Source organism: Styela clava, chromosome 4, assembly GCF_964204865.1.
Source record: "Styela clava chromosome 4, kaStyClav1.hap1.2, whole genome shotgun sequence".
Classification (NCBI taxonomy): domain Eukaryota; kingdom Metazoa; phylum Chordata; class Ascidiacea; order Stolidobranchia; family Styelidae; genus Styela; species Styela clava.
In genome coordinates, this window is record NC_135253.1 from 12,398,574 (window position 1) to 12,426,294 (window position 27,721).

Here is a 27,721-nt window from a genome sequence, read left to right on the forward strand (position 1 = left end):
ATAACTCATTTGAAGTTTGAGCAACTTCGTAAATTTTGTCCCATGCGTTTGTGTGTTGTTATTTTCCATCTATACCATTGAGAAGTCAGAAATAATTATCTATTCTCTGACTTTGATGCAAAGTTTGCATTATGAAACAAACCTTTTCGGTTTATACTTCATATTTAGTATCTTTGTGTATTCGTTACTGATTAGAAAATGGAGCATAATGAATTAATACTACTTAGAGACAAGAGATGTGTTGAGGTGAGGTATGACATGCTGATTATCCCTTGGCTTATGTTTTTTGTACTGCAGGATTTGTATGTGACGTGTTTCAAAAGGATGCTTGAATAAAATGTAGTTGAGGGTTCAAAACAACAAGAGCATAATCTCACTCCAATGTGACGAAACTGTTTTCAGCAAAACCTTGGTAAAACTTTTATTATGTAGAATGAGATTCTATTATTTTCTAGCTTACTGGCAACTCATGTATTTATCTGTCCCTGTTGATTATTTGAGTTTCGATGAAACAGGGTAGAGTACAGAAAATGAAGAAATACAGCTTTTATGCTACTAAGTTTTGAGTAGTAAAACCTTTCTAAACAATTTTGAGGTAATCCTCACTTCTTTTTTTTTCAAATAAAGCTTTGTCCAAACTACAGTCTGAACAGTTGAGTTCGGTGAAATTTTTTTTTTTTAATGGAGTCTTCCTGAATTAATATGTTCTATTCCAAATGGGCTTCATTTTTTACGACTATTAACATGTGTAATTAACGCTAAATTTAACTCGACTAGTTTCTTATATCATATGCCATACTTGTTCAACTTCTACTTTCAATGGGACCAGATGCGACGTACCGATGGTGGTTACGGTTTTAATTGCTGACAATAGCAATGTGACAAGTACCATTCTGCATTTCACTAACTCATTAAACTTTTAATCGCTTGGTATTGTTTTTATTAAATTAAATTCAGCGCGCTCAAAGGCTACGACAAGGGTCACCGAGCGTGGTCGACGGCGCGTACGAGGCCGTGACGAAATCACTTTCACGGCTATGCTCGTCGTCATTTGGCGCGCTTTTTAAATTGCAACTGTATCAAAACCTAGCATGCAAATTGCTACCAAGATCTCTCCTTCAGAAATATCTTTCGTCACATTCGAGTCAAACAACATATGGAACGTTGAGATAATCAGCAGTTGGATGTTTAGTAAGGAAAGGCCATTCTAATTCCGCTCTAGAGATGTGCTGAGAGACAGCCGGTCCGCGTCTAGTGTGCAGATTATATACGCGAGTGTCGAACTACGGAGGTATTAATCCATTAATAATAAGTTAATACTACGGGATTATATTTGTCTATCTTGTCTGTTAATCAGACGACGATGACGAACGCCCTTGACTTGAAAGACTCGTTTAGAATAGGCAAACATGTGCGCAATCTTCTCGAAGACACATCTGTCTTTCAAGATTATTGCGTACGTATGATTTATTCGTACGTATGGAGTGAAATTTTTAAAGTAATTAGATATATGCCGAACAAGATTGCGAAATGAGTGATATGCAAATTCTTACGTCTGACAATTTATCTTACCTATTATTTGCTTCTTACGTAGCCTTGGCTAATACACACCTCGAGGACATATGCCGTTTGACGCAATTGCGTATCTATATAGAAGGCCGGGAAAAGGTGTCTACGTTATTAGAAGTTACGTCAAGGTAATGTTGACGTTGCAAGATTGTCCAAATTCACTTATCGGAGAGAATGCTTCGATCGGAATTTATTATGCTAAATATAGAAATCACGAAAAAATCTTAATGTTGACATCGTTTCTAAATTTGACCATGAATTCAGTTTTAAATCACAAGGAGAAAGTAAAACTTCTTATTATTATTGCTTCCCCCCGGCCGTGCATTTAAATCATATATATATATGTCTTGCAACTACTCGCCGCAGTAGATGTTAACAAAATAAATTAAAGATATAGCGCAAAATTGACCCACAAAAAGCGGTAAAATATCTATAACCAAACAGCGCGACGAATGTAACGTGATTTATGCTAAATTTCTCACTTATTCCGAATATGCTACCACTTGATTTTTATTGAATTTTGGGACCTTTTTAATAAAAACTATATTATAACGAAATGTTCTCACACAGTCATTATAAAATATTACATCGTTCGATTAGTTTTACTATCTCATTTTCACTTCATTTGCATTTATTATTAGATAATAAAGATGTTGATGTGAAATTAAAAACATGAATAAATAAATACATGCCGCGTGCGCTGTTGGATCATTGTGTTCAATGCAGTTGCCCCATATTACTATTATTATTTGGAAACAATCTTTCCTGTTGGGTGTTCACACTGGTATGAAGAACTATTTATTGTTCAGTGTGCCTTTTGAATAATTGGAACAATTGGTTCATTATTTTATTAAACTATTGTGAGATATGCTGACTCGGTGCAACCCCTGCATTTTTGGCGTTCTGGTTAGTCGACCAACCACTATCCGTTTTATCTGTTTAAACTTGTATGTCAACGTTATTTTCGTATTGTCTTCTGAGTTATTGTCAATCAAACCCGTTTACAATTCACCATAATAGGCTTGGTCAGCCATTTGAAAAGACACGATTCAAGTATGGCCATTGCTCGCAGATATCTAAACGACCAATGTTTTTTGGAGCTACGATTCGTAAATCGCTATCCTGTGTGAAACAACATTTTGATTGTTTAATTCGTGTGCTTTGCCGCTTTTTGTCGATGAATTGTGAGAAAATGTTTATATGTTATCCCGAATCTTGATGGCATTTGTATAGCGTCGATGTTGATATCACGGAAATGTACATTTTATTGATACAGTTATTTTAGCCTACGGTTCTCCCGCCTCTATGATCGACATTTGTTGAATGTCGCACGATTTTAGCGATATTTAGTTGTTATATAGTGTTAATGGTATATCTAGTGCCGACAAGAGTAGTAGCGAAATTCAAAAGATTCTATTTATGTATTTTTACTGGAAACCTTCGATTGCCTTCCAAAAACCAAAGAATTTTTTTTCTGGAAAGATATTCGAACGCGTTCCAAACTGTTAGGCTTAATTTCAAGCGTATTCCTATTTTAAAAGTGTGCAAAAGGTACTCCCAAAATAGGGGAGGTTTTCACAAATATCGCTTTACCGTTTTTAATAGAGGTCGAACATGATATATATACAATAATCGCAAATAATTTGCCATGTTTCTAATTAAATTCGTTGTTTATAGATGAATGGTCTATATTTGGAATTGAGGCGTCAGGTTTTCGGGAGATGTATCAATCCATTGATAATATATCTACGTCGGTAAAATTTATGAAGTTAGATATCAACCTTCTGTTTGTAGCTTTTGGTCAATCTCGCATTTGTTATCAATGTCTTTATACCAGCGAATGGCGGCGCACCTATCAGAAAAGGTGCTAGCGAGTTGTGATAGATGTTATTTGATAATCTTTCATAGTTTTGATTAGAGATTAGATTGGCTGAATATTTAAATGTGCCTTATATATTATCAATTTGTTCGCGCAAGATATGAATTGCTTTAAAAGCAATTGAATATATATTGGAAGACCATTCGTGATGGGACATGGACGATAATAACTACATGGTTGTTATTTTGTGAAATCTGTATTGCTGAGTATAGGAACAATTTGGTTGAATTGGAAATTGATATGGACATTACTTAGAAACCATTCTATTTGAGAATTAGGATAGACTAATGTTTTGTCGGGGCAATTTACTTTTTGAAAATTTGGTCAATGTGTATATTCTTTTCGCATTGTGTATGAAGCAAATACGCAGGAATCCCCATTAGGAGTTTCTATGAATAGCTAGCTTATAGAATTGTACGCGACACTAACATCGAAACCGTCGAGTCAGAAGAGTTGGTCATAATAGTAAGAAAATTATATACAGTGTTACCCAATAGTTTTTGTATAACATTGATAGCGGGTCGTTGCTGTCTAATTCTGTCCATGGGAGCACTTCTCATATTTCATTCACAAATTTCATCAGACGGGGAAGTACGTTTAGCGCAAGCGTTGAAAGCATGTGGTTACATTTACATATTGTGGATCAGTATTTTTAGATAGATCAACCATATATTTTGAAGCTTATGAAATTGGCGGCTACAAATATATTTTTGTTAGTCAACCACTAATATATCGAATGTGTCAGTCTGACTATCTAGTATCAGTCTCTAATGTATATATTAGGGTTTTATAAGGTTAAATTGCGCAAGACTCGCGACAAAAATGATATAAATTGTCGACTGAGCGTCAGTGTCAGTATTACAAATTAGGCATGTTTTAAGACGTATATTTCTTTGGGGAAGTGGGTAGGACGTCATTCCCTTTCAAGTTTGTATTTCCCACGCACGCGATGAATGGTTGTCGCGTACATTTGTGAAATTCGTTCAACAATTAAACAATGGGGAGTAGCTTTTTAGAGTAATAAAACAACTCTGGGCGCTTTAAACATTTTTCGAATTCCCGATTTTTTGATATTTTACAATTTAATTTTGATTAAATCGATGTTTATTCAAATTAATAGTAATGTCATTTCTAAACCAGATTAAAAGTATAAGAGATTTCGTCACCTCACTCACGATGAAAAACAGGAAACGCATGAAGTCGAAACCACCATAAACGTAGCTACTATTGTTTTAACCTTCAATACCCAAGAGAAGTCGGTTTCGTCAGATCTTGACAGGTTCCCATGGGACGAACAGTATTGTCGGTGTGAATAATTGTAAGAATTAACAGAAAATTTAATTTCTCAGTATATCTTATTTTAGCATGCGCCTCAGATGGTCTTTCCATCGACGTATGGCCTGTATATGTTCATACTTGTTAACACTATTTTTGTTCGTATGTTCAGTCGAGGTAAATCGAGCCCTCTGATGTGGTTCTTTCCTGCCTAATAATAATCATCGTGGGACTTTCTTTAAGACCATTCTGTTTTATTTGACAATATTATGTCTATCATTATTTCGTTGCATAGTTTCACTAGGTTACCAAGTATTTACCGGGCTGTAGTCTTATTTTAAAAATATGATTCGTCATAATCTTATGAATTGAAGATTGCACGTAATGTCTTTTAATAAATAAACCGATTTATTATACTGAATTGGTTGTGGCAACATTATCGGTCATTCGAATTTGCAATTCAGTCTATGGCCGAAAAGGGTTTCGTTCGGCATGAGTGCTGTCTTTTTCATCTAAATTTAGGCACATTGCTTATTTCTTGAATGATAGCCCGAATTGCTTTCCTAAAAATTAGATGTAATAGAATGTCTCTCCAATATATGCCAGACGTTAACACGCGTACAACGTTGAAAATTTTTCCTAATTTTTAATGAGCATACCCGCGCAGATGCATCAGATTGTCTCATTCGTAGAAAGTCTCCTGCCAGAAAAATCCAAAGGCGGTCATTACATCGCACCGTGCATTTCCTTTTTCGTTTAGAAATGAACAAGGATTACATTTGATTTCGCAGCTCAATTCACTATGATAGCGAGGTTTCGCTGTTTGCTGTTATTCTAATTAATCCATTTCAACCAAATGCGCATGTAAAACCTGCGCTCTTCATTCTATAATCCGTAAAAATTGTCTTCCGAATTAATTTTAGATCGCTTTACTTTTTGTATCTTCGCATTATAATTTTCAATCGACAGATTTGTGTAGTATACAAATACGATCGAATGGGGTATTTTACAGCATACAAATTGATTTTTTGTATAAGATAATACTGTTTGTAGATTCGATTCTAGGGATGTTTTACATTAACATTTTTTTACAAATAGTAGTTGATGTATAAATGAAAAAGATTAAAATGTTTCAGGACTGTTTCTTGTTACGTGAAAAGACTACGAGTTAGATAAGAAAATGTTAGTACAATAATTTCTGAACATATGAGTAGATTGAATTATTCAAAATAATTTCTCAATATTATGGATTGCGTTGAATTATTTCCACTCCCAATATTTTTACGCATCCAACAGTCTACTAGATTTTCTCTTTAATTGTCGGGTTGTTACCGGTCGCGAGCGACTGCGAAAATCAAAGGAGTATTTTCTATTTTGGGCCCTCAGGCTGTTTTAGTTAGGATCTGCTGGCGCCGGAGATGGACCAACAGTATCTGGGAACCTTCAGACAGTCGGAGTGTGGGAAATTGTAGATCAAATACTTGGTGCCGTTTTTGGTGTATTAAACAGGATTTAATCAAATATTATTCTCAGCATTATCAAAAGAAGAGATAGTTTTGTATATAGATGGAAAATGTGTTTTCACTGTATTATGTTTTGTTCTAGTCGCGTCGGATAGGATAGCAGCTGCAATTCCGTGACGTTTGTACGACTCGGTGACATTGTGCACGTAGATATAGGGACATGGAATAACACATTCATAAAAGATTACATGTCATAATGTTCGAAGGTATGGATATGTCACGTTGCTTGCTGTGACACAAGCTTCTATAGTGCATTCTTTTAGGCTTGCCTTTTGTCCTAGCAACGACTTTCTAGGATAAGTAACTTGCTTGGTGTTGTTTGCGAAAGTTAGTTACCAGTAACCAAATGGCAGGGGAAAGATTTGTCGCATTTAAGTTTGTTCACGTGGCTGTAACATTGAGTTTGCCCTAATGCATCATTGAAAGATTTTTTTTATTTTCGAAAAAGTTTCCATCATAACGGTTAAGTCAGTAGAATTTATTCCCTGGAACATTGAATAATATAGTCAGCTCCACACATGATAGAAACATATGTTCTCGGTTGTTTGTTGATATCAAAATAATCGCAACACTCTACAGGAGAAATGACCTGACCGATTTTTTATATTTCCTTCTCCCATAGAATACACTGAATCCACGAATAACCTTTTCACCATGTGTGTTCGGTTGTGAATTATTGTCAAAAGTTGAACCACAATCAGGTAGCTTGAATTTATATCAAATGTAAATGTTATTCCGATTTGCGACCTTGTACTCAGGATTTACCACCATGTACCTATTTAATCTTGTGTTTGAAGACACAAACTTTAAACATAAGATACCGGTACATGTTGTTTCGTCCTGTAATACAATTTACTTACATTGTTTATGTTGGAAATGTAACTTGAACAAAACATAAAACACTCTAGATTTGATCTCTGTCTAATTTCTGTTTGGTCTAGGATTGAATAAGGTTTGAAAGTAATAATGATAGTCGTAATCGTTGTAGTTAAGTGAAATAAGTAGCGAATTTGGCAATAAATTGAGTGGTTTTTGGGAATATCAAAAAGAAGTATAGTTTGTAGCTGATTTAATTTTTAATATTCTCTCATGTGATTTGGTGGTGGAATTTGTAATGACGTATATGTGGTATATTGTTACAATATTCTATGTTTTTTTGCGTAATCGATCTTGATGTGTATTACTCTCAAATAAGATGAGTCAAGTCTGTTATAGCGCTTTCTTGACACCAGTTCATTTATTTTATCATCTCTCTTCGATATTAATTTGTATATTCCACACTGACAACGCCCATCATAATTTCAAGTTTGATTGGTCATTGGGTTTGGTTAGTTATGAAAATGGAAACGAAACTTTTCAAATATCTTAGTTTTCAAATTAGCACAATAATTTTATTATGAAGAGCATGACTTTCACACCACTTGACTGACAGTTATGGCATGTTGTGTCTGACCATCATCTTTTGCATAGTATTATTTGACATTCCTTTAGCGAAATATTGTCGTTTTCGCAATAAATCCTATTGAAAAATTTGCCCTACTTGCCCAATAAAGCATTTCCAATTTTAAGCGTTGCTTTTTTCCCATGAAAGCATTTCACACCTTTTGTTAGTACAGTTTTATCGCCGTCGATTTGTGTTAAATATTCCTGATATGATGACTTCACAATGCCGTTATGACACAAATGATCCGTGCAAAATACAAATAGGGCGAAGTGAATCACTAGTACCAGACGACTGTAACCCGACTCCGTTTGGTGAATTGTTTCGACAGAACGTCAGTGGCGACTGTATGGCAATCGTTTATTTGTCTGTTTTTAAATAAAAACAAAACGGGGTGATATGGCACTCACCCAGGTCAAGGGCTGCGTCTATGGGCGGTTTTGTATGTCGTAAAAACAGAAATCGTTATTTGCTCGTTTTAATAAAATCAGACGAGTGGTAAATGTGTGAATTGCCTGTCGATTAAAACGTTCGTTCATTTGAATGTCAACTAATGCTCGAGAATTTTTATTGTCAAAATGACCTCTGCAGCTGTATTGAGTTTTCAATGTAACCATTCCCTAATTTATGGAATAAACAAACAATTATTTGAATCTCTTTGAACCCACGGCAGACAACTTTACAAGCGCGACTTGATTGGTGGTCCTAAAACGTGTAATAATATACCCTGATTTTCTTCACGAGTAGCGAGGAACCCGTCGTAGTACTGGTATCAATAACACAAGGCAAAATGCTGTTATGGTGTCAAAGGAATCCAGGTCTTTTCAAAGACTCTGTTTCATTTTGGCTAATAAATGTAAATGCAGTTTCATCCGAAAATAGTCGACGCCGTTCACAAATGGATTAAGCATAGCATCACTAAAGAATTCAGTCATCAAGCACCTAGATTAGACCTACAGCTTAAGTTCGGTAAAATGTTACATAATGATTGAAACTCGCTCTTTTTGTGATGAAGGTAAGTTAATTAATAAGATTTTGTGTAACTCGTTACCGATCCAAATTGTGATAAACAAACAAACACAGGAGCTTGTTAGCTCTGATGAGGAAACACTTTTGGAGTCATTCGATCCTTAAAGCTAAGATCTGCGTGTCGAGTTGCGCCTTCAATCTATTCAGAGGCGAAGTACTCAGGGTCGAATTTCGATCCATGCTCCATTGAAATCTTGTTTTTCTTTTTCGCTGATAGCGATCGTTCTCTTCAAATTCGACAAGTAGGCAACTTAGTTTGCTAGTAGGCTGTAGCATATGTGGTTGTTTCAAATTTTCCCATCTATGCGAGATTACGCATGAAAATGGTACAAAATAGCGCAGTTATATTCTTACTGCATTAGTGATGTATTCATATGAAACAGCAATCTGATCACGGTATGATAGTGACGAAGATATAATTTCTTATGGTACAGATGTTAGTCAAGTTAACAAAGACATTGCTCGAATTTTTTAATTTTTTATGTTCTAGGGATGCGATAGCCAGATGTATACACGGTAGCAGCATGTCGGGATTAGGAGTTTGCTGTAGTTCGCGCAGTTTTTCATTGTACATTGCGTAAAGTAAACAAACGATTGTTACAGATTGCCTATTCCAGCTGTTAAAGTTCTTGCTAATTGTTAGCATGCCTGCATGCAATTTTAAAGAATTAAACATATTTTGTCATATTGTATCATCCAAAGCTATTTCTAACGAGTAAGATTTGAACGGTAAGAATATGTCTATAATATAAAAGGCAAAAACATCATCAATCAAGGACTACTTGTACGATAGATGTACTCATTCAATTGCAGTATTCCCGATAAAAGTGGTAAGACTATTATTTCTTTTTCTACAATTTTCACTGTACAAGAATCCTAGATACAGACCAGGCTTGAGGTGGCTTTGCACTGCTTATGTCTATGTTTTAAATATCTGGACCCGTTTCCGCAGTTGTATTGGCATTTGCCAGGTCCGTCTACGATTTTACCAGTTTCCTGTTCGTCTGCCACTCGTATCAGTCATATATTTACAGAGGCTTTATCTTCGTGTTATAAAAAGAAATCCCTGTATATCTGACGCTTATATAACCTAAAGTAAAAACCTCCCAACATTATATATTAGACGTATTCGAGACTCGGAAGGGCATTTTATTACTCCTACTGGGGAGCTTGACGTCAGGATGATCGGTTTAGTAGTCTTCTGTCAACGTATTTTAGAGTTACAGGAATTTCCTGGGATATTTGGTTACCTTCAGTTTTTCTTTAATATAGTAGGCTTATGAAATAATCACTCATACAATAATAATTCGCGCCTTTTTTATATAAAAGAATTATATGTTAGATTCTTCGTTATTATTATTTTCTATCTGATGTTTATTTATTTTGTTATTAATTGGTTTCCTCCGTCAATGCGGTCACAATAATAATAATGTGGGTTATCTCGGCTGTCTGAAAATCTTGCTTTCCCGCTCGTTAATTAGACAGTTTTGAAGTAGTTTATTCTATTCATTTTTTGACAACTTTATTAGTCACTCGTCTCCGAGTAAAGCGTAACCAACCATGCCGTATTGAGTTGCAACGTGAGAAAACCGCATTTTTCGTGTTTTTGTCGTGGAATTTTTGCGCCGAACCGAGAGTGGGACAATCAATCTAGACGCGATTTTTGTAACAGGAATTTGTCCCTGCACAAAAAATTAGTTTGTTAATTCCCCAACGGTAAGATTTGTATATGACCCATACGAAATTCTAATGAAATGGGGTAATTGTCCGCCGCGCTGAGGTATTAGGTTGTTTGTTATCTATACCGCAGTGGGTATTTGTTGACTACCGGGGATTGGTTTAGGTTACAATAAAGCATATCTTAAGCGTGACTAAGCTTAAGGCTGTGTTTTGCGGTCATGACTGAGTGTACTCTATCGAAATACCATAGTATATAATTATATAGTAAAATCTAAAATAAAAATAAAAACTCAAATTTGGTTTGAATTCTTGTGGCAGAAATCACGAACGGAAACGGTATTTTCTTAATCGTAATCTTTTTTTAAAAAAGGTTTATTCACAAACGACATGGCTGGAAAAAAAAATTTATTTGCGTTTTTTGAAAATATCTCCTAGTTAAAGTAAGGAGTATTAGTCATTTTTATTTTATTTATATCTCTCCCCCGTATGCCTGACAATGTTTCCAAAATAAATCCAGCTAATGAGTGTTTGTTATGTAAGTTGCATTCATGACGTAATTGCATTTGGTTTTCATTGTTTCGTAACAAATAAGATTTTTGCTTAGTTAAATATATTGGAAATATCAGTGGCATTTAAATAAATGAGTGAAAAAGAAATCAAATCTTTTTGACCCATCGCGTGTCAGTCCTGCCTGCATATTTGCCCTCCAGGCTGTTTGATTTTATCTAAATGAGAAGAGATTGCAGTTCTTATAGATTTTTCTGTTTACTCTGCTTATCTATAGATATGGAGAGCAATATTTCGCAAGGCAAATTACGCTGTATACGTAAGCGAGTGACATTTATCCACTTGCAGTAAAATATATCTAGTGTTAAATCCACTCCGCCCTGGAACGCCGCCAAATTTTGCTTAAGATTCGATACAAGATGATATAACTTTGCCCATTCGATTCAAGCTATGGGCGGGTATTCGTTTGTCATCAAATTTTTAGTGAAAAAGCTTGTTTTAATCAAATTTATGTTAGTTGCGCGCTTACAGGTTATTTACTTACCAGTATTAATATGGTGTTTTAGTTATATCAGTCAGCAATTAGGTAATTTAGACCTACGATTACGGCTAGTTATCCAGTTCTATATTCGTTTCAGAAATATACCACGTGATTTGTTTGACTGGAATCCCCGCGCTGATTGTTGAAGACGACAGCATGGATCGCGTCGATCTTTTGTTTAGATTTTTTCTTCGAGGGCGTGAGGCACACTTTTCTGTTTACAAAAGCCCTAAAACAATACCGACAAGGCGACGACACACGGAGACGAGCTTATGACGGGATTACAACGCGTTATGGCCACTATTTGCTCTAGATGTGTCAGATCGTCGCATCGGTCTTTCAACAATGTTGTACGTTACGTAGCCGTCTAGAAAGTGAGGGATATAGCATTTCATCGTTTCTCGCGTACATGTAAGCAGGTATTTGATGTTGCCATTTGGTCTTGAAAGTTATACAGCTTCATCCTGCACCTAAGACGTCAAAAGTAACCATAGAAAGTAATTAGTAAGGTGTTATATTCATTATATCACCGTATATAATGACAAGGTGGCAAATCTTCATGATTTGTTTGGAGAGCTTTTTCAAATGTCGAGTGCCAATTGATCAAAATCTTTTTTATTGGTGTTGTTACTCATACGCATCAGAGAACGATTTCTATTATTATTATCTACTTATTGTTTTCCCAGTGCCGTAATTCTTTACTACTGTTAGTTTTTCAACGCTTTTTCAAAGTTTATTCCTAGCCTAGTTTAGTGACATTTCCAGGAATGTGCCCAAATTACCGCTTACCACTTTTCCTCTCATAATATTATAATATCCTCTCGTAAATATTTTTTCAGTAAATTAAAGGCAAAAATCATATATTCAACAGGTTTCAGGAAGCACTTTATTTTGTAAGACAACACAGCCAGCGAAGGAAGCGTTTTCGTTTTTTGTTTACGCAGATGACGAATTGTATCCGATATCAGAGGCTCTTTAAATAGCCAGAAAATAGTATATATTTATACCGAGCCTGGCGTGCCCACGGGAAAAAGCGCACCACAAATGCGCTTTACGTCTATGGTTTATGCTTAGATAGGATCAGAAAATTCAGCCCCCATCGATGTAGTGGTTTGTGAGTGAAAATTCAGTTATGATCACTTCAGACCTGGTGTTCGCCCACATTGTTTTTGCGACTTCAGGATATTGATTTTTAATAAACAATGTTTGTCAGAAGAGAGGTGTACGCGCTTTATGATACTCTAATTCGTGATCTGTAGTCTGCCGTATGATTATATAAATTGTGCACGAATGATTTATTATGACTGCTTTTCCCAGTGAATTGATAAATTGCATTTTTTCCATCTGCTAAATGGCATAAATGATTGTATCAAATTGTTGACTTAAGTCCTAGTCAATCCTAGTTTCTGATATGATATTCCAGTTGACCTCGACCGAAATTTTCTATTTGAAGGAATGCGTATTCGAGATTTCTCACTTTTTTCTCTTTTTGAACCCGTACGTCACGTTATTGATCTCTCTACTGTGATTTTGACCTGTGCGTCAGCAAGGCTTGTTTCATTTTACTTAGCTATATTTTAAACGTATGTACGATATTGCGTATTTCATTTACGATGTTCTGACAGAGTTTTGAGTTATGGCAGTAATATTACAACTCAGGACAAAAGACTGCGTAGTACGGTTTAATGCCGATTGGTTTAACTTTGTTTAGTTATCACTGGTGTGGATTTTCTCGATGTAAGTTGTGACAGCGCAGCTACCACAGGTTGGGTCAAGTTTCACATAGCTTAGGTTGACCCTCAACTCTCTTACGTATACCCACGGCACCCTGTCTGTCTCGTTAGTGAGGAAACCGACTAGGCTGATTGGTGAAAATGTAACTGTAGCACTTCTGATAGAAGTCATGGATGACCTGTGGTATGTCGACTTCCATTGTTACGATTTGTTATTCAGGGATGCTCTCACGACATAGGTATACTAATGTATATTCATCAAGTGTGATACAGGAACTAACTTATCTCTGAGCGACATTTTTATCTAAATACCAAAGTTGTTTTAAACTTGATCAGGGTGTTTATACTCATCAGGGGTGTCGCACCTGGCGATCTTTCCGCGATAAACCGGAAGTGCCCTTTTTCACGTAGTAACAAATGATTTGATACTTTTGTCGCAAAAATCTCTCGCGTGAGGTTAAAAGCGGTCGCCATAAACAAAATGATGGCTAAGCGAATAATAGCAGTAAATATGGGTCTGAGGCGTTCATTTTATTTAATTAATGGGCTAGTAAAGAGGGCGAATTCGCATCCCATATCTTTTGAATACGGGATTGATATTAGTTTATTATAAAAGTCATATGTCGAAAAAATTTTCATCGAGGTAACTTGAACTCGAAGGTGTAAATAGCTTAGGAGACAATACTTGATAATATTAAATCTAATTAGACCATAGGATTAAGTTTTGATTAAATTTTATAATATTTCCTTCTATTAATTATCACATTTAAACCTCTTAATATTTTTATGTACTGGGAAAAATTAATATAGTCAAGGGTAAGTTAGTATTCTGGTTATTGTCGTCTTATAGTGAGCGCGAGTGCGAAGGGCCTTACTTATGCATAAGTAATGTTTATGATCGTGAACTTAATTTCGGGGAAGGCTCACTCGCTCATTAAATCCACCCAAACATGTTTATTAAAATAGTAATTTGTTTAATTATTAAGAAACGCCTAAATTGAAGTTAAATATTACATTTGATAGCGTTAATTACAGCTTACTACATAGCAGAGACATCCGCGCCAAGCCAATAAGGCCTTGTTAATTTTGACATTTACCCTATTTCACAATCGTAAAATATACTGAAATTAGTTTAATTAAAACTAGAGGAGAAAAAGCACTGATATACTGAAATTGGGATCTTTTACGCTGCGCATTAGATGTACCGTTTTATCAGCAGTGGATTGAAAGTTGAGAGTGGATTAAAATTTGCAGCTCAGGTCAGTTTGGTGAGTTTGCCCGAGAAAGTGCCATAGTTTTAGAGCGTTGAGCGTATCAGTGTTGGTATTATCAAAGTTGGGTATTTCGCAAATTACAAGCCATATAATTCTGGATCAAACCACCTCATTCTAGTGGTCTAGGAGCCTTGGCCTTTATGAATAAAGCTACTAATGATATCTATTTTTGCTATATTCCAGAATATCTATTTATAATATATAATAGTATTGAAAATAACAACAAAGCAAATAAAGACTGGCTGGTGTGCGGTTTTAGATAAAAACAAATTTACACGTCGATTGAAGCGAAAAGGGAGATTTTGACCAGAAAAATACGAACAAACCGTATTGGTTCAACAATGATGGACCAGCATGTGGTTCCCTCGTATGAGGAGACCATAACAGCTATCGGCGGAAAAGTAAGTTTTTTGTTGAAATTAAAAAGATAGTTTTCAATGTTCGAACGATATTTGTCAACAATATTATTTCTTTTATTGAAGGATGAAACTAATTTCTTCAGTGACGATTTTGGTTTGATCGGGAAAAATCATTATGGTCCCAGCGGGAATTTTTTCCCAGGCGGTGATGTCATCAGTGGCCAACCATGCATGACGCCTATGTTTCCATCCAAGCATATTGGTAAGTTTATACAATGTATCAATTTGAATTTTTATTTTTTGTAATTGATGAAATCGCGTGAGAGAAATTCCTTAGGCTTCCGATTTTTTGTGGCGCGACGCGTACCTGCCATTTAAAATCTTTTAATTACTATACTAGGTAATTTGCTATTAGTTAAGCGTTTCTCCGCCCGGCACAGCCTGCAGGGCGGCGCCTAGGCCGTTTCGTGTAACCTCACAGGCGCCATAGTTTAACTAATAGGCCAAACGGTAGCCTAAATCGAACCAGATTACCAGGACGTAGATGGTTAATTAACGCAATTATAAATATATACGTTCGGTGCTCAATATATAATTTTTGTTCTTTATGTGCGACAGTGAACGCAACAGATTCAGATGCGTTTTATCCCCATGTTGGACAGGATCAATCTACATTTCCACAGGATCACGGACAGTCTATTTTAGACATCATGGGTGAAGGACGAAGACAATTGGATTTAGACGAGGAGTCGTCTTTTCACGTATCGCCTATGAAGCCAGCAGAGAGGGTAAATTTTCAAATATAGTTATATATAGTATACGATCAATACATGAGCTATTTTCGACATGCCTCACTTTTTAATTTGCTTAATGCCAATATATTTAAGAACATTGTCAAGAAAGTATAAGGAGCAATTTATCAGGTCATTTGAGAGAATAATCAGTTGCGATATTGTCAGGCCCATACTTGGGACAATGATTGAATAGATTTTGTATTTATATTTGCTCAAACCGTTCAATTGAATCTTCGTTCTATTTTTATTCCATTATTAACTGTGTATATTTTGAACAGCACTTATGCCAGTCTATTTGTGTTTCCTTATTAATTAAATGGGGGAGTACCATAAAACATAAAACTAGACACCAAAAGCCACAGAATAGGCTATTGGCTATCTTATAATTTGTATCACTATATAAATTTTCAGTCAATATTCAAGTTTTTTTTATATATTTATATTGACCAGGTACCATCAGGGGCAGGTTGTGGTCTATCACCTACACTTGATAAATTGGCGAACAAAATACAAAATGCTAATTTAGTCGAGGGAAGCCAACACAATACTATCACTGGGTAAGTGGCAAAACGTGAACGATTATTCTATTCCTGTAAAAGAAACTTGTAATTTGTCTGTAGAATGTAAAAAACAAAATCGAAAAAATAACTGCTAAGAATTTGTGTAAATGTTAGATTTATTTTCACTGTAATTACAAACTGTTTTTTTGTCGCTAGACACTGTTGGAAATATAATATATCTGTATTGGCATTGGGTATGTGCAATATTTTTTCGCTTATACAATATATAATATACAATATCGAAACACGACCACGCAATTTTAAGTCATCTATTGTTAAATATGCCCATAATCAATACACCTCCATTGATATAATGAATGCAAATGAAGACATAAGAAAACCAGCAGTTATTCGTATATTACAGTAGTGCAAAGAAACATCGAAAGCCGAAGTTGATGCTTCGCATCCCATCAAGAGACGACGCAGCACAAGAGGTTCCAACAGGACAAGAATATGGGAACGTCACGCCTTTCAGCTCCAGCGGCGCGGACACTCCGATTGACGATCAAATGCCAAGTTTTGCCCCAGTACCTACATCCATTGCCAAACCCGTCGAAGAAGGTAGACACGATTATATTTTGTATGTCTATACGCTTCAATATCAGCCAATAGAACTTGTATAAATTTGTTGAGATTTTGACAAATCCCGGGCATTATTTTAATAGTGTTTTGTTAATAATAATTGGCCTTGATGTTTTCCTTTTTGGTGTTCACATGGTGAAATTACCTCGATTATCCCATGTGACGGACAGTTTGTTTTAAAAAAAGGAACACTGCCATTAACCATTGTTCTCTTGAAGTAACCTGTTATTAGATACACATACTGAAATTAAGCGTATGGTGTAGGCTTTAGGCAAATCTCTCTTTAAATATTTTCATAGATTGATCATTATTATTATCCTTATTTTCACAGTTCCAAAAACGCCACTATTTCCACTGGTGACTCCAGGCACAGGCGCCAAAATTAATGATGCCATTAAAGATACATTTGAAAATTTTAAAACTATCATCAAGGCAAAGAATATGCCAAAAGGTATTTATTGAATATGTGTATTTTGCAGTTTTATTTCATTTAGGGTATTCCAAATTTTAGTACTTACAGTTTTAACACTAATCATAATTTCATAGGAAACGTCAAAATTTACTGTAAGACAAAATGACTGTTACAAGAAACCATCAATTGAAATTCAACATAATTTTTTATTTTTTTTATCATTTCTTCTGGTTTTATTTTTATATAAATTTTCTTTAATGAACATTTTTCATTTTCATTTAGATCCAAGACAGTGGTCGTCCGAACACGTTATCGAGTGGACAAGGTGGATAACTGGTGAATTCAGCATCCCTTCTTTAAATGAAGAAAACTTTAGGATTCACGGTAGTTTACTATGTGGACTTCGTAAAGAAAGATTTCTAAAGCTTTGTCCACCGTTCGTTGGCGAAATTTTATTAGAACACCTGGAACAACTTCAACGAGGTAATTTATTTTTTAAAACCAGATTTATTTATTTTTTTATTCAACACAACCTTCCACTGACGATTTTTTTTATTTTTCAGAATGCGACAAAAAAGCCAGACTTGATCGCGCGTCTGCCGATTTATCTGAAACGATATCAGCATCTCACAATTTGGAGTCCGAACAACAGAAGACTTTAATCGATATTTCTCATCCACATTCCAAGAATATTACAAACAATAACAACGTCGGGGACAAAAATCTTCCCCCGCCGCCCCCACCGCGACCTATTTCGGACGTTTACTCGTACAATAACCCGAGAACAACCACGGACTATTCACAAGGGCATCAGATGCCCTGTAATTTCTCTGTAAAACAAGAGCCGGGTTTGGACGGACCGATGCATCACCCGAGGTTCACATCTTCACAGAGTTTTGACGAGCCACGCATGGGAGAATACGGAAATCCACATCCTAACAATATCCATACACAGAGCTCTTCCGTGTTCCGACGTAGTTGCTCACAGGACGAGAGCAACAGGCCACCCCCCTATTTGCCCCTTGTTAAGGAAGAACCTCGTACTGTCATGGGTGCACAGTTCCACTCTGCGCCACATCATCTTCAAAACCCGCCCCCAGTACAAAGGCAAATGTCCATGCCAGTGACCGGTGCCCCAACGGATCACACAGCTCACGGACCTCGTAGATCGTCTGAACCTGTGAACGACCGTTATCATTCTTTCCCGACACCGAGTTCAGTTGGCAACGGTCCCCAGTTCTCTCCGGATTTATACTATGTTAACTTGGCGTCGTATCATCATCACCAGCAAATGGAATCACTCAAAAGACAAGAGATGGCAAGAGGTTGGTTAAGACTTATTAATTACTATATTTTAAATTAATTCTAACTGCATAATAACGGGAATAATATGCCATAATGTAAATTCAACCATTACAAAGCCTAAAATTATTGTATTTTTTTTTTCAGAAAAGCTACACCACAGCCTACACAACAATGCCATGAAGCAGGAAAGGCGAATGATGGGTGATGAATGGGGCATGCACCCCAATCATTCTTACCCTGGAGTAGAAATGGAGGTAATTTTTCAACCAATTTTTTTTTTAACAATAAATCATCTGTTTCCACCTATTTAAAACTTTTCTCTTTTCAGAACCCTGCCTTCAGACACGGTATGTTTCCACATAGGACAGGGGAATTTCCAAGCAATCCAGTTATACCAGGAGCCTTCCTCACTGGTTATAACGGTAGGTCTCGAATGTTCATTTTGTGGTCAGACAATGGCATTTGCATTTTGAATATATGTTTTTCTATTCATTCTGTGATACACCACAGACTTGTATGTGACATGTACATCCCCCAATCTTTAATAATAGAATATTATTCTATAAATACGATCTTTCTGAAGGAATGACGTCAAATAGTCCTTCCATGACAGATTAAACGCACCACTCGTCTTCAATATGAATTCCTTTGTACAATGTGATAACATTTTTGTGGGATAATAAAAATGAATTTATTTTTAACTCTGTAGGAAGCGGACCGATTCAACTGTGGCAATTTTTAATCGAACTGTTGACAGACAAATCTTGCCAACATTTCATAACATGGACTGGTGACGGATGGGAATTCAAAATGCTCGACCCAGACGAAGTAGCCAGGTAATTTGATTTCGATAATATTGAACGAGAGAATGCGAGAGAAATCTGATAATGAAATATTCTGACGTCACAATGTTTTGTTCGTCTGCGATGATCGGAGATAAAATCCAAGCGATATCATTCGCCAACCTTTTTATTTATTGTTTTTGCATAGGACTTAGAATATCGTATCGGGCATGCACTAATGCAGCTTTTGTTTTTAACGCGTGTTCTGTGTCCTAGTTTTGATTTTCGTTTGGACCGAATGCGCGTCGCGCCTTGTCCACGCTCCACTTTGGGAAGAAGTATTTCTTTTCTATGAACCCAGCTTTCTCTTTCTTCAAGCGTTTCTATATCAAAATGAATATGATAACACCAATATGCGAGACGAGAAGAATTCCCGGCACTATAGGATGTTTACGATCGCGCAGTCTTTCCGTTTTATACTCGAGATAGTATCTTATATCATTAATTTTGGCAGTTTTAGTTGTTATGCTACGAGCGAGAGAAACGGCCGGAAGTTATTTGTTACGGGAGTTGAAAACAGTAATAATCGTTGCCCAAGTTCGATCTCATTTGTCTTTGTTGTGTTTTTAGGCCGTGGTAAAATTGAAGTTACTCAGTTCAAATTGGTGTAACGTTTATTTTGAGACTGTTGTGCTTCTTTTGTTATGTTTTTTTTCTTTGCTTTTATCACTTTGAATATGGCGCTTAATAAGTCATTTAGTTCTAATCTACGTAAATACTAAATATCGCATACTTCATCCCTTTATTCTCATACTGTTTTCCTATTTCTATTTGTTCGAATTTTTGTTGCTTGGATATTTTAAATGACCTATTTTTTAATCTTTCTTACAGACGTTGGGGCAGAAGAAAAAACAAACCCAAAATGAATTATGAAAAATTATCAAGAGGATTGAGATATTATTACGATAAAAACATCATTCAAAAGACGGCTGGAAGGTAATATATAATTTTGAGAAAATATGGATTTATTACACCATAAGGAAAAAGGCTATTATATAGAAAATGCGTCATATTGCTTGACAGCATAACAGATTGCATAACGCTAACAAAATTATAAATCCAATAGTCATTGAATTTGAATACTATTATGGTTCACTGTACATTGCAAAACCTTGGAATATGAATACTGTATTGTATTTCATGGCAGGGTGAAAATACATATAAGTGTGAAATGGTTGTTAAATGTTCTCGATATCTTGTACGATACTTGTATAAGGTATTGGATTTGATACAAAAATGAGCGCTATAAATGTATAGTCTGTTTATTTTAAAATTATGTCCCCCAATATGATTCTCTTAAATGGTTTTCGATGAAGAGATATTAAAAAGGTTATTTTATTTGTATGGCAGTTTAAAATCTCACGACACACAGTTTGTTTTTTCCTGTTTTTCCAGTTAGTTTATTATACGCTCGTGTTGGACTGACGCAATTCATGACGCTCGTTATCATATTACTAACGCATTTCCTTTCTTTACCAGGCGTTACGTATACCGGTTTGTATGCGACCTGCAAAGTCTGCTCGGCTACTCACCACAAGAACTTCACCGTATGCTAGATGTCAAACCAGAAGACAAAATGTCGGGCGATTAAAATGCAGTTTTCAAAACGAATTGAAAATGTGGCGAATAAGACCCGTTTTCTTTTGATTTCGTTGTAAAGGAGAGTTTCAATACGGTGCTCTGTGAAGACCGAGCCGAAATGAAACGCTCGGATCGGAAATTCAAAAATCAAAGGTTCCATAAGGATTGCAGTACAGCGGGAGTCGTCGTCTATTCATACAAATTAAAATCATTCCGTTTATGGTTATTTCCATTCAGAACTCTTTTTGCACACTTCAATGTCATTCCATCCATAGAAAAGACCATTTACATATAATGCGTGCATGAAACTTGGCAAAGCTATTCGCCCACGACCAAAACAGTCGAATACTGCACGTGGGACATGACTTCCCGTTTGGCAATTACCTTTTAGGACTGGTGAATGAATTTTTATTTTTATTTATCCAATTTTGCGTGCCATGTCATACACTGTTGTGATATGTAAATTGGGAACTTGTAATTTCATTAATATAGTTATTGGATAGTACGACCGGAAAAGTTCCACATAAAATGTGTATTTTCTGCAAAATCAATTTGTTTTCCACAGTAATACACATTATTGGCTATTAATTTCTGTTTTCTTGCCAAGACTCTGCGTTCAAAATTATAGCCAATTTTTTCCTGACTCTTACAGCCAAAACATTTTGCTGAGAACCTCGGTTGCCAATCATATTTTGACGTAATCAATCATGTGACGGGATGTTTTATGTGTCATTGTAATGTGAATTATGAACCAAGATGATTATGATATGCATTATAAGTTTCGTTTTTCAATATTCCTTTTTAATCTTTTTATCGTTATTTTATTGTTTTGATATATTATCGCCTTTTTGCTGTATGCTGTACAATTGTACATAATTTCAGAGTGCTGCTTTCCATTTCTCGTTTTTTTTATTATTTTCATTTCCAATTTTTATTTGATTTTTAGACGTATTTGAAACGCACGATCTCGTTTTAGCTTTCACAATTGACTGTCACCAATACACATTTCATGCCCTACCAAAAACAACCACGCAAATATGGAATAAAGGAAATTTGATATGGAAAGTTTCGGGTCGCGCTGAGAGAATCGTCCTGAATGAAATGAATGAAAATCAATTTATTGTATTCAGTTGAGAAAGGTCAAGGTACATTATGAAACAGATCATTGGCTACTATACATTCAGATAGATAATCTCGTATATTATTAGTTTCTTCCCATATTTTTAATGTTTGAACGTCATCGGATAGGTTTTGTAGGGACAGGAGGCGTTCAAACGGTGCTCTTTGGCAAAATATGATCGGCCGGTTCTGATCCTTTGGTGTTTTTGGAAGATTTCTCGTGTGGCTCAATAGCGCCACTCGTGTCGATGTATGGTGATGATGTTCATATTTCGCTGCGTGCTCCGGATACGTAGCGTGTGGATGTGGACGTTTCCCGCACCCTGGACCCCAGAAAAATATTTTCATATATATTTTTTGGGACCGTATTTAAAATGTTGGCGCTTATAAACTGGTTGATGTGTTCGAAACCATCATTTTTTTGGAACAAGAGAGCTGTGCTCAAATATATGGACACGTCACAAGGTGTCGCTGTTTTTTATTCTGACTCATAAAAACCAAATCTTTTGAAGTCCACAGAAATTTTTGAAATAAGTTAAAGTGATAGCCCTCTGGCAAAAAAGATCAATCTTTGACCACTGAAAATTTCAAAGCAATTGGTCCAGTATTCGAAAAGAAAAGCGGTTTTATCATGACGAAAGAGAAGAATAATACTAACGAGAACAACAACATAATATTGAAACGATTGTTATGTGCATTGACGTATCCAACAAGAGAGCAATGCTCAAATATATGGACACGTGGACCAGGAAATATTAGATCTCATAAGATTCATGGAAAATTTAGGAATAAATAAAAGTAATAGCCTTCTGGCAAAAAAATCAATCTTTAACCACTGAAAATTTCAAAGCAATTAGTCCAGTATTCGGAGAGAACAGCGATTTTATGATGACGAGGCGAACAACAACATATTATTAAAACGATCCATAGGCCCACCCGCGTGTCCAATTACTTGACCACGCGCTGCTTACTGACGGCCTTCTTTGAGGCTAATCTGTCGTAGCGTTTGCGAGATCAATTTTTGAACAATTAAGTTATGCGGAAATTGCAATTGTTATAATTGTAGGTCATCGTTGACCTATTGCTGATTGCTCGTAACTACGGAAAAGAACAAGGAAATCGATTCCGATTTTTAAAATCAAACTACCTATCCCTTTGAAAGACCCCGAATGAATTCTAGAGTATTGGGATGTGGCCATTGTCGTTGAGCTTTTCAGTTTGCTAAAGCAGTATTTTTTTTTAACTTAGAGCCCTAAACATAAATCTACTTAATTAAACTTGTTACATTTCCAATGGCGCAAATGAAATCGATTTTTCTCCACATCAATCGGAAGTTAAACCGCGTATGGCTCATTTGGCAAGGCAGCCACTTGCGAAACATGTCGATTACATTTACGATGGGGCTCATTAGACCAATTATTTTGTTTATACAGTCTCAGTCTGGGCTTTCAAGTGCAAATTTGGGCTTTGATGTTGAATGGTTAGTGCGGCTTATCTTAAATTCTACCACTGAGAACATAATAAAGTTTTGAATAGCCAATACTAAAATGAAGTGGCGGCAAAGTCCACCACTTCGACGACGTTTAAATTAGGGCAAATAACGAATTGTTATTTATTATTTTTTTACCATATGGTGTATGGTAGACGTTTTAAATTTGACTTTAATTTAAAATAGGCTTTGTTAAGGATTGAGATAAAACTTGCATAAAAAGATATGGCTCATACTTAAATGATCGAAAATAGACTAAGATACAATGAGGCGATGCTAACAACACCTTGCAGAAAGGGCATAATTTCATATCTTGAGTTAAATACATTCCCCCACTCCAAGTAAAACTCCGAATTCCCCGAGTACCATGGTTGAACACTTATTAAGATGAGAGCGTGTTCAGACTAAGTCAATTACACTGACAATGGGACTCGTTTGAATGTATTAGACCGATTTTTCTGTTTATACAGCCCTTAGTTTGAACGCAAGTACAAACCAAGACTTTGATAAATTTGAGTTTGATGTTGTTGTTTTTTAATTTTATTTGTGTGAGATATTATTGAATTATAATTTGGAACAGGGGTGAGCAATCTACGGCCCGCAACGTGCCAATTTTGAATGATGTGCGGCCCGGTCTGATATGTGCGAGTAGCATAATTCCAAACCCTTTGCGAATTCCAAAGACTATACCCGAGTTCAATTTATTATCACCTTATAATGCCTTAACGGCAAGCTTGTGCGAAGCGAACAACGCTTGTCATATCAATAACCAACATTTCTGTGCCTGCAGCAGCTAGAAAGCCTCTCTTAAATGAAGATGCGGCCCGCGATTTCACCCAGTTTCACTGTATCTGGCCCACTTGTATTGAAGGTTGTACACCCCTGTCGCCGACATCGTCAATCGACATACCGTAATACTAGACCATATGTTCTCAAAGTGCTCCGTACGGAGCCCCAGGGCTCCGTGAGAGAAACCTAGGGGGTCCGCGAGCTATTCGAATACTTATCAAAATAATAACTTGGCTAATTTTGCACCTGTCCAAAGAAGCAATAACATCATTGAGGAATATCATCATAATATTTGTCAATAGTAGCGTCGAAATATGGCAACTAGGCGGTAATTCAAATAGGACATTATCTATAAGCAGGAGCACAGTCAGGATTTTTAAAGAGGAGGAGAGGGTTCAAAATTAGAATCGGAAATTCCTTTGCAGCATTCTTCGCAATTGGGTCATTCGTTAACAGAAAAAACAATTTTTCAGTGGATGAGTTTTATGTTGCGTAAAATATTCAATCCATGGCCGACGCGAGCATTTGGAATGTCTTGTCCTAATAATCGTTACTTGCCTTTGAGTCGAAATTACCATTACGATTACTAAAATAAAAGATTAGTATTCTTGGGATTTGTTAAATTTCAGTTGGTTTTTCAGCACTCAAGAATATTTTTGAGCAAGAAATCGCCCTTGCGAAAATCCCAATGTCGGCGTAAAATCTCAATAAGAACAATTTACAATTACGCAATCCATGACCGATGTTCTATGTGATTTTATTACAATAAAAATTGATTGATATACTTTACAGTAAGTATCTTATATGTCGTCACACACCGAGGTTTTATTTTTAATATTTCATGATGCCGCTTGTTATTCAAGAAATTTGGGTTGCGGATTCACCTCTTTAATAATTATTTTTAGGATCTCGTCGCCGATGATTATAATATACTAACCAGTTTATCACACTGAACTCTCGATTTCTTACGACAGTAAAAAAAATAATTATCGTTGTCCTCGTGGAACAATACATGCATAACAAAAGGCAATCGCGCACGTTATTAGCGACTTTTTCCGTCATCCAAAAACATTAATTTATTTCAATTTATTAGTATGTTTGTCAAGTGTCAAATTTACAGCCGTAGTATATATATAATTCATCTGTGAAATATTATTTATTCATTTATTATTAACTTCATTTTTATTTATGTCTTGTATTAACCTAATTAAAAAAAAGGTTTGGCATTTAAATTAAAGTAATTTTGTTTTACTCAGGACCATTAATCGGTAGGTAATAATGTGTTTTTGTTTGGTGAGCTCCGTGAATAATAGTCAACCTCTTCGCGGGCTCCGTAACACCAAAGGTTTGAGAACCCCTGTACTAGACAATCATCCATTAAATCAAACAGAGAGTTGTTGCTGATTTTTGCTTGATGTTGATAAAAATCAGCATTTTAGGTAAAAATCATATATATTTGCAGATATCTCTCGCTGAAACCGTACACGACTGCACCAGAAAGCGTCAATGTGTTGGTGTTAACATTATCTAATCTAAACGATAAAGCACCATTCTCCTAATTCCTCGTCATTAAGTCGTAATAGACTACTGTCAAATAATGAGTAGTTCAATTTAAATGGCATTTTTTGGAGACTATAGTGTATTTCAATAAAACTAACAAAATTAGCTCAGCCGCATCAACCGTAAATTAAAATTGACGAATACTGTAAAGGGTAGAAGTTTGCACAGCACATGTCGATAACATTGACATTGGTACTTGTAAATAGGCCATGGCCAATATTTCTATTTATACAGACTACATCTGGCGGTTCAAGTGCAAAACAACGCTTTGAAGTTGCTAGAGTACGATTACGCATATTTGAATTAACATCCGAAATGTAAATCGGAGGAATCACGTGACATAAAGGGAAAGATTGATGATAACGGCATTTGCCAGTGTTGTGGAGAAGTTGTGGAGTCGAAGTCGTGTTTTCAAACTCCGGGGGCTCGAAATTCAGAAAACTATAGAGTCGGAAGTGCAAACCCTCAATCATGATAAAACACTTCATACTGAAAACAAACGTTGAATTTTTTGGCCAAGCATTTTTAACATCATATTAAATAAGGCTTGCATACACGAAAATTTTGTTATTAAAATTCGATTTTCTCGGAGTACGAAGCTGAAATCGAAAAAGTCAAAAATCCTAAACATTTTTTTTTGTTCAGTTAGGAATTTGATTGTAGATTTTCTAGGACTCCATATATGACATGAGTGATTAGAGTCTAGTCACTAGACAATCAGCACAGTGTTAGTAAGAATAGTAAGTAGTACGATAGACAGTGTGAATACCAAAAGGATATTCATTATTTCCAATGATACCAAAAACATATACACAAAACTTCCAATTAGTCGATACTCGATACTAAAAAGTACCGGTAAAAATATCAAAACACAACGAAAATCAAAAAACGAATATATAAAATGAATTGACAAGACATTGCGACTCTACAGATATTAATATATTCTATGAATTTTCAATATATTAATAACACACGTGTCGAATGGAATTGAAGAAATCGATCCAGTGCTTTCTTATCTAATATCTTTAGTTTAGTACTTGTCTTGAATCCCGTATGTCCACTCATCAACCCTATTATTATATCCTTTTCACGATATAAACCATTTATCTTGATTTTCGTCAAATCAACATCTACGTGGAATCGTGAAAGCGATTAGATGGAATGTATCATGAGGGTATTGATTCTGAATAAACTCATACTTTGTGATGAAGTATTCTACATAATTCAACGCTGTCAGGGTATTTTGTTAATAGATCGATTTGAGGTGACCCCAATTTCGTTCCCATTAGGATACATAATTTGAAAACTGCTGCTCAAGCTGCAAAAACGCGAAATGAACTCATCCTGTTATTCCAAATGATTGTCTTGTTCTTCTAGATGCACTCGTATATGCCTTTTCAGATAGGATTCGAGTAGGAATTTTTTATCACAGATTTCACACCAGAATTTTTTTTCAGAGTGAATTTTTATGTGCAAATTCATGCTTTCCTTTTTGCAACGTTTTATTCCACATTGTTCACAAGTGTATGGCTTTCCAGCATCATTTACAAGCTTGTGTTCCTCATACTCGGACTTTTCTTTAAATTGTTTACCGCACAACTCACAGGAAAACGGTCTTTTAGCGTGTCTTCGCATATGTCTGTGTAAGTTTGAAGCGTATTTCATGGTCTTCCCACAGACTTTGCACTTAAACGGTTTCTCAGAACTATGAACGCCTATCACGTGTACGGCAAGGTCGTCTTTGCTTAGAAACGATTTTTCACACAATTTGCAATGGAAAGGTTTGTCATCCCCGTGCGTTTTCATGTGCCTTGAGAGGTTTGAATTAAAAAGGGTCTTAAAAGAACAGATTCCGCAAGAGTACATTTGGTCTCTCGT

General features: G+C 35.8%; 1 protein-coding gene across 1 annotated transcript in view; it reads left to right on the forward strand.

Moving 5' to 3' along the window:
* The window catches only part of LOC120325620 (protein C-ets-1-like), a 29,245-nt gene extending 1,729 nt beyond the window's left edge, over positions 1-27,516 (forward strand). The window contains exons 2-14 of the mRNA XM_039391689.2: positions 14,635-14,852; positions 14,934-15,072; positions 15,429-15,598; positions 16,055-16,161; positions 16,529-16,725; positions 17,078-17,197; positions 17,441-17,641; positions 17,722-18,483; positions 18,608-18,717; positions 18,792-18,885; positions 19,173-19,299; positions 20,137-20,241; positions 20,785-27,516. Coding sequence (XP_039247623.2) covers positions 14,793-14,852; positions 14,934-15,072; positions 15,429-15,598; positions 16,055-16,161; positions 16,529-16,725; positions 17,078-17,197; positions 17,441-17,641; positions 17,722-18,483; positions 18,608-18,717; positions 18,792-18,885; positions 19,173-19,299; positions 20,137-20,241; positions 20,785-20,896 — 2,304 coding nt within the window. The 5' untranslated portion in view covers positions 14,635-14,792 and the 3' untranslated portion in view covers positions 20,897-27,516. The remainder of the gene's footprint in view (positions 1-14,634; positions 14,853-14,933; positions 15,073-15,428; positions 15,599-16,054; positions 16,162-16,528; positions 16,726-17,077; positions 17,198-17,440; positions 17,642-17,721; positions 18,484-18,607; positions 18,718-18,791; positions 18,886-19,172; positions 19,300-20,136; positions 20,242-20,784) is intronic.
* The last annotated feature ends 205 nt before the right edge of the window (positions 27,517-27,721 follow it).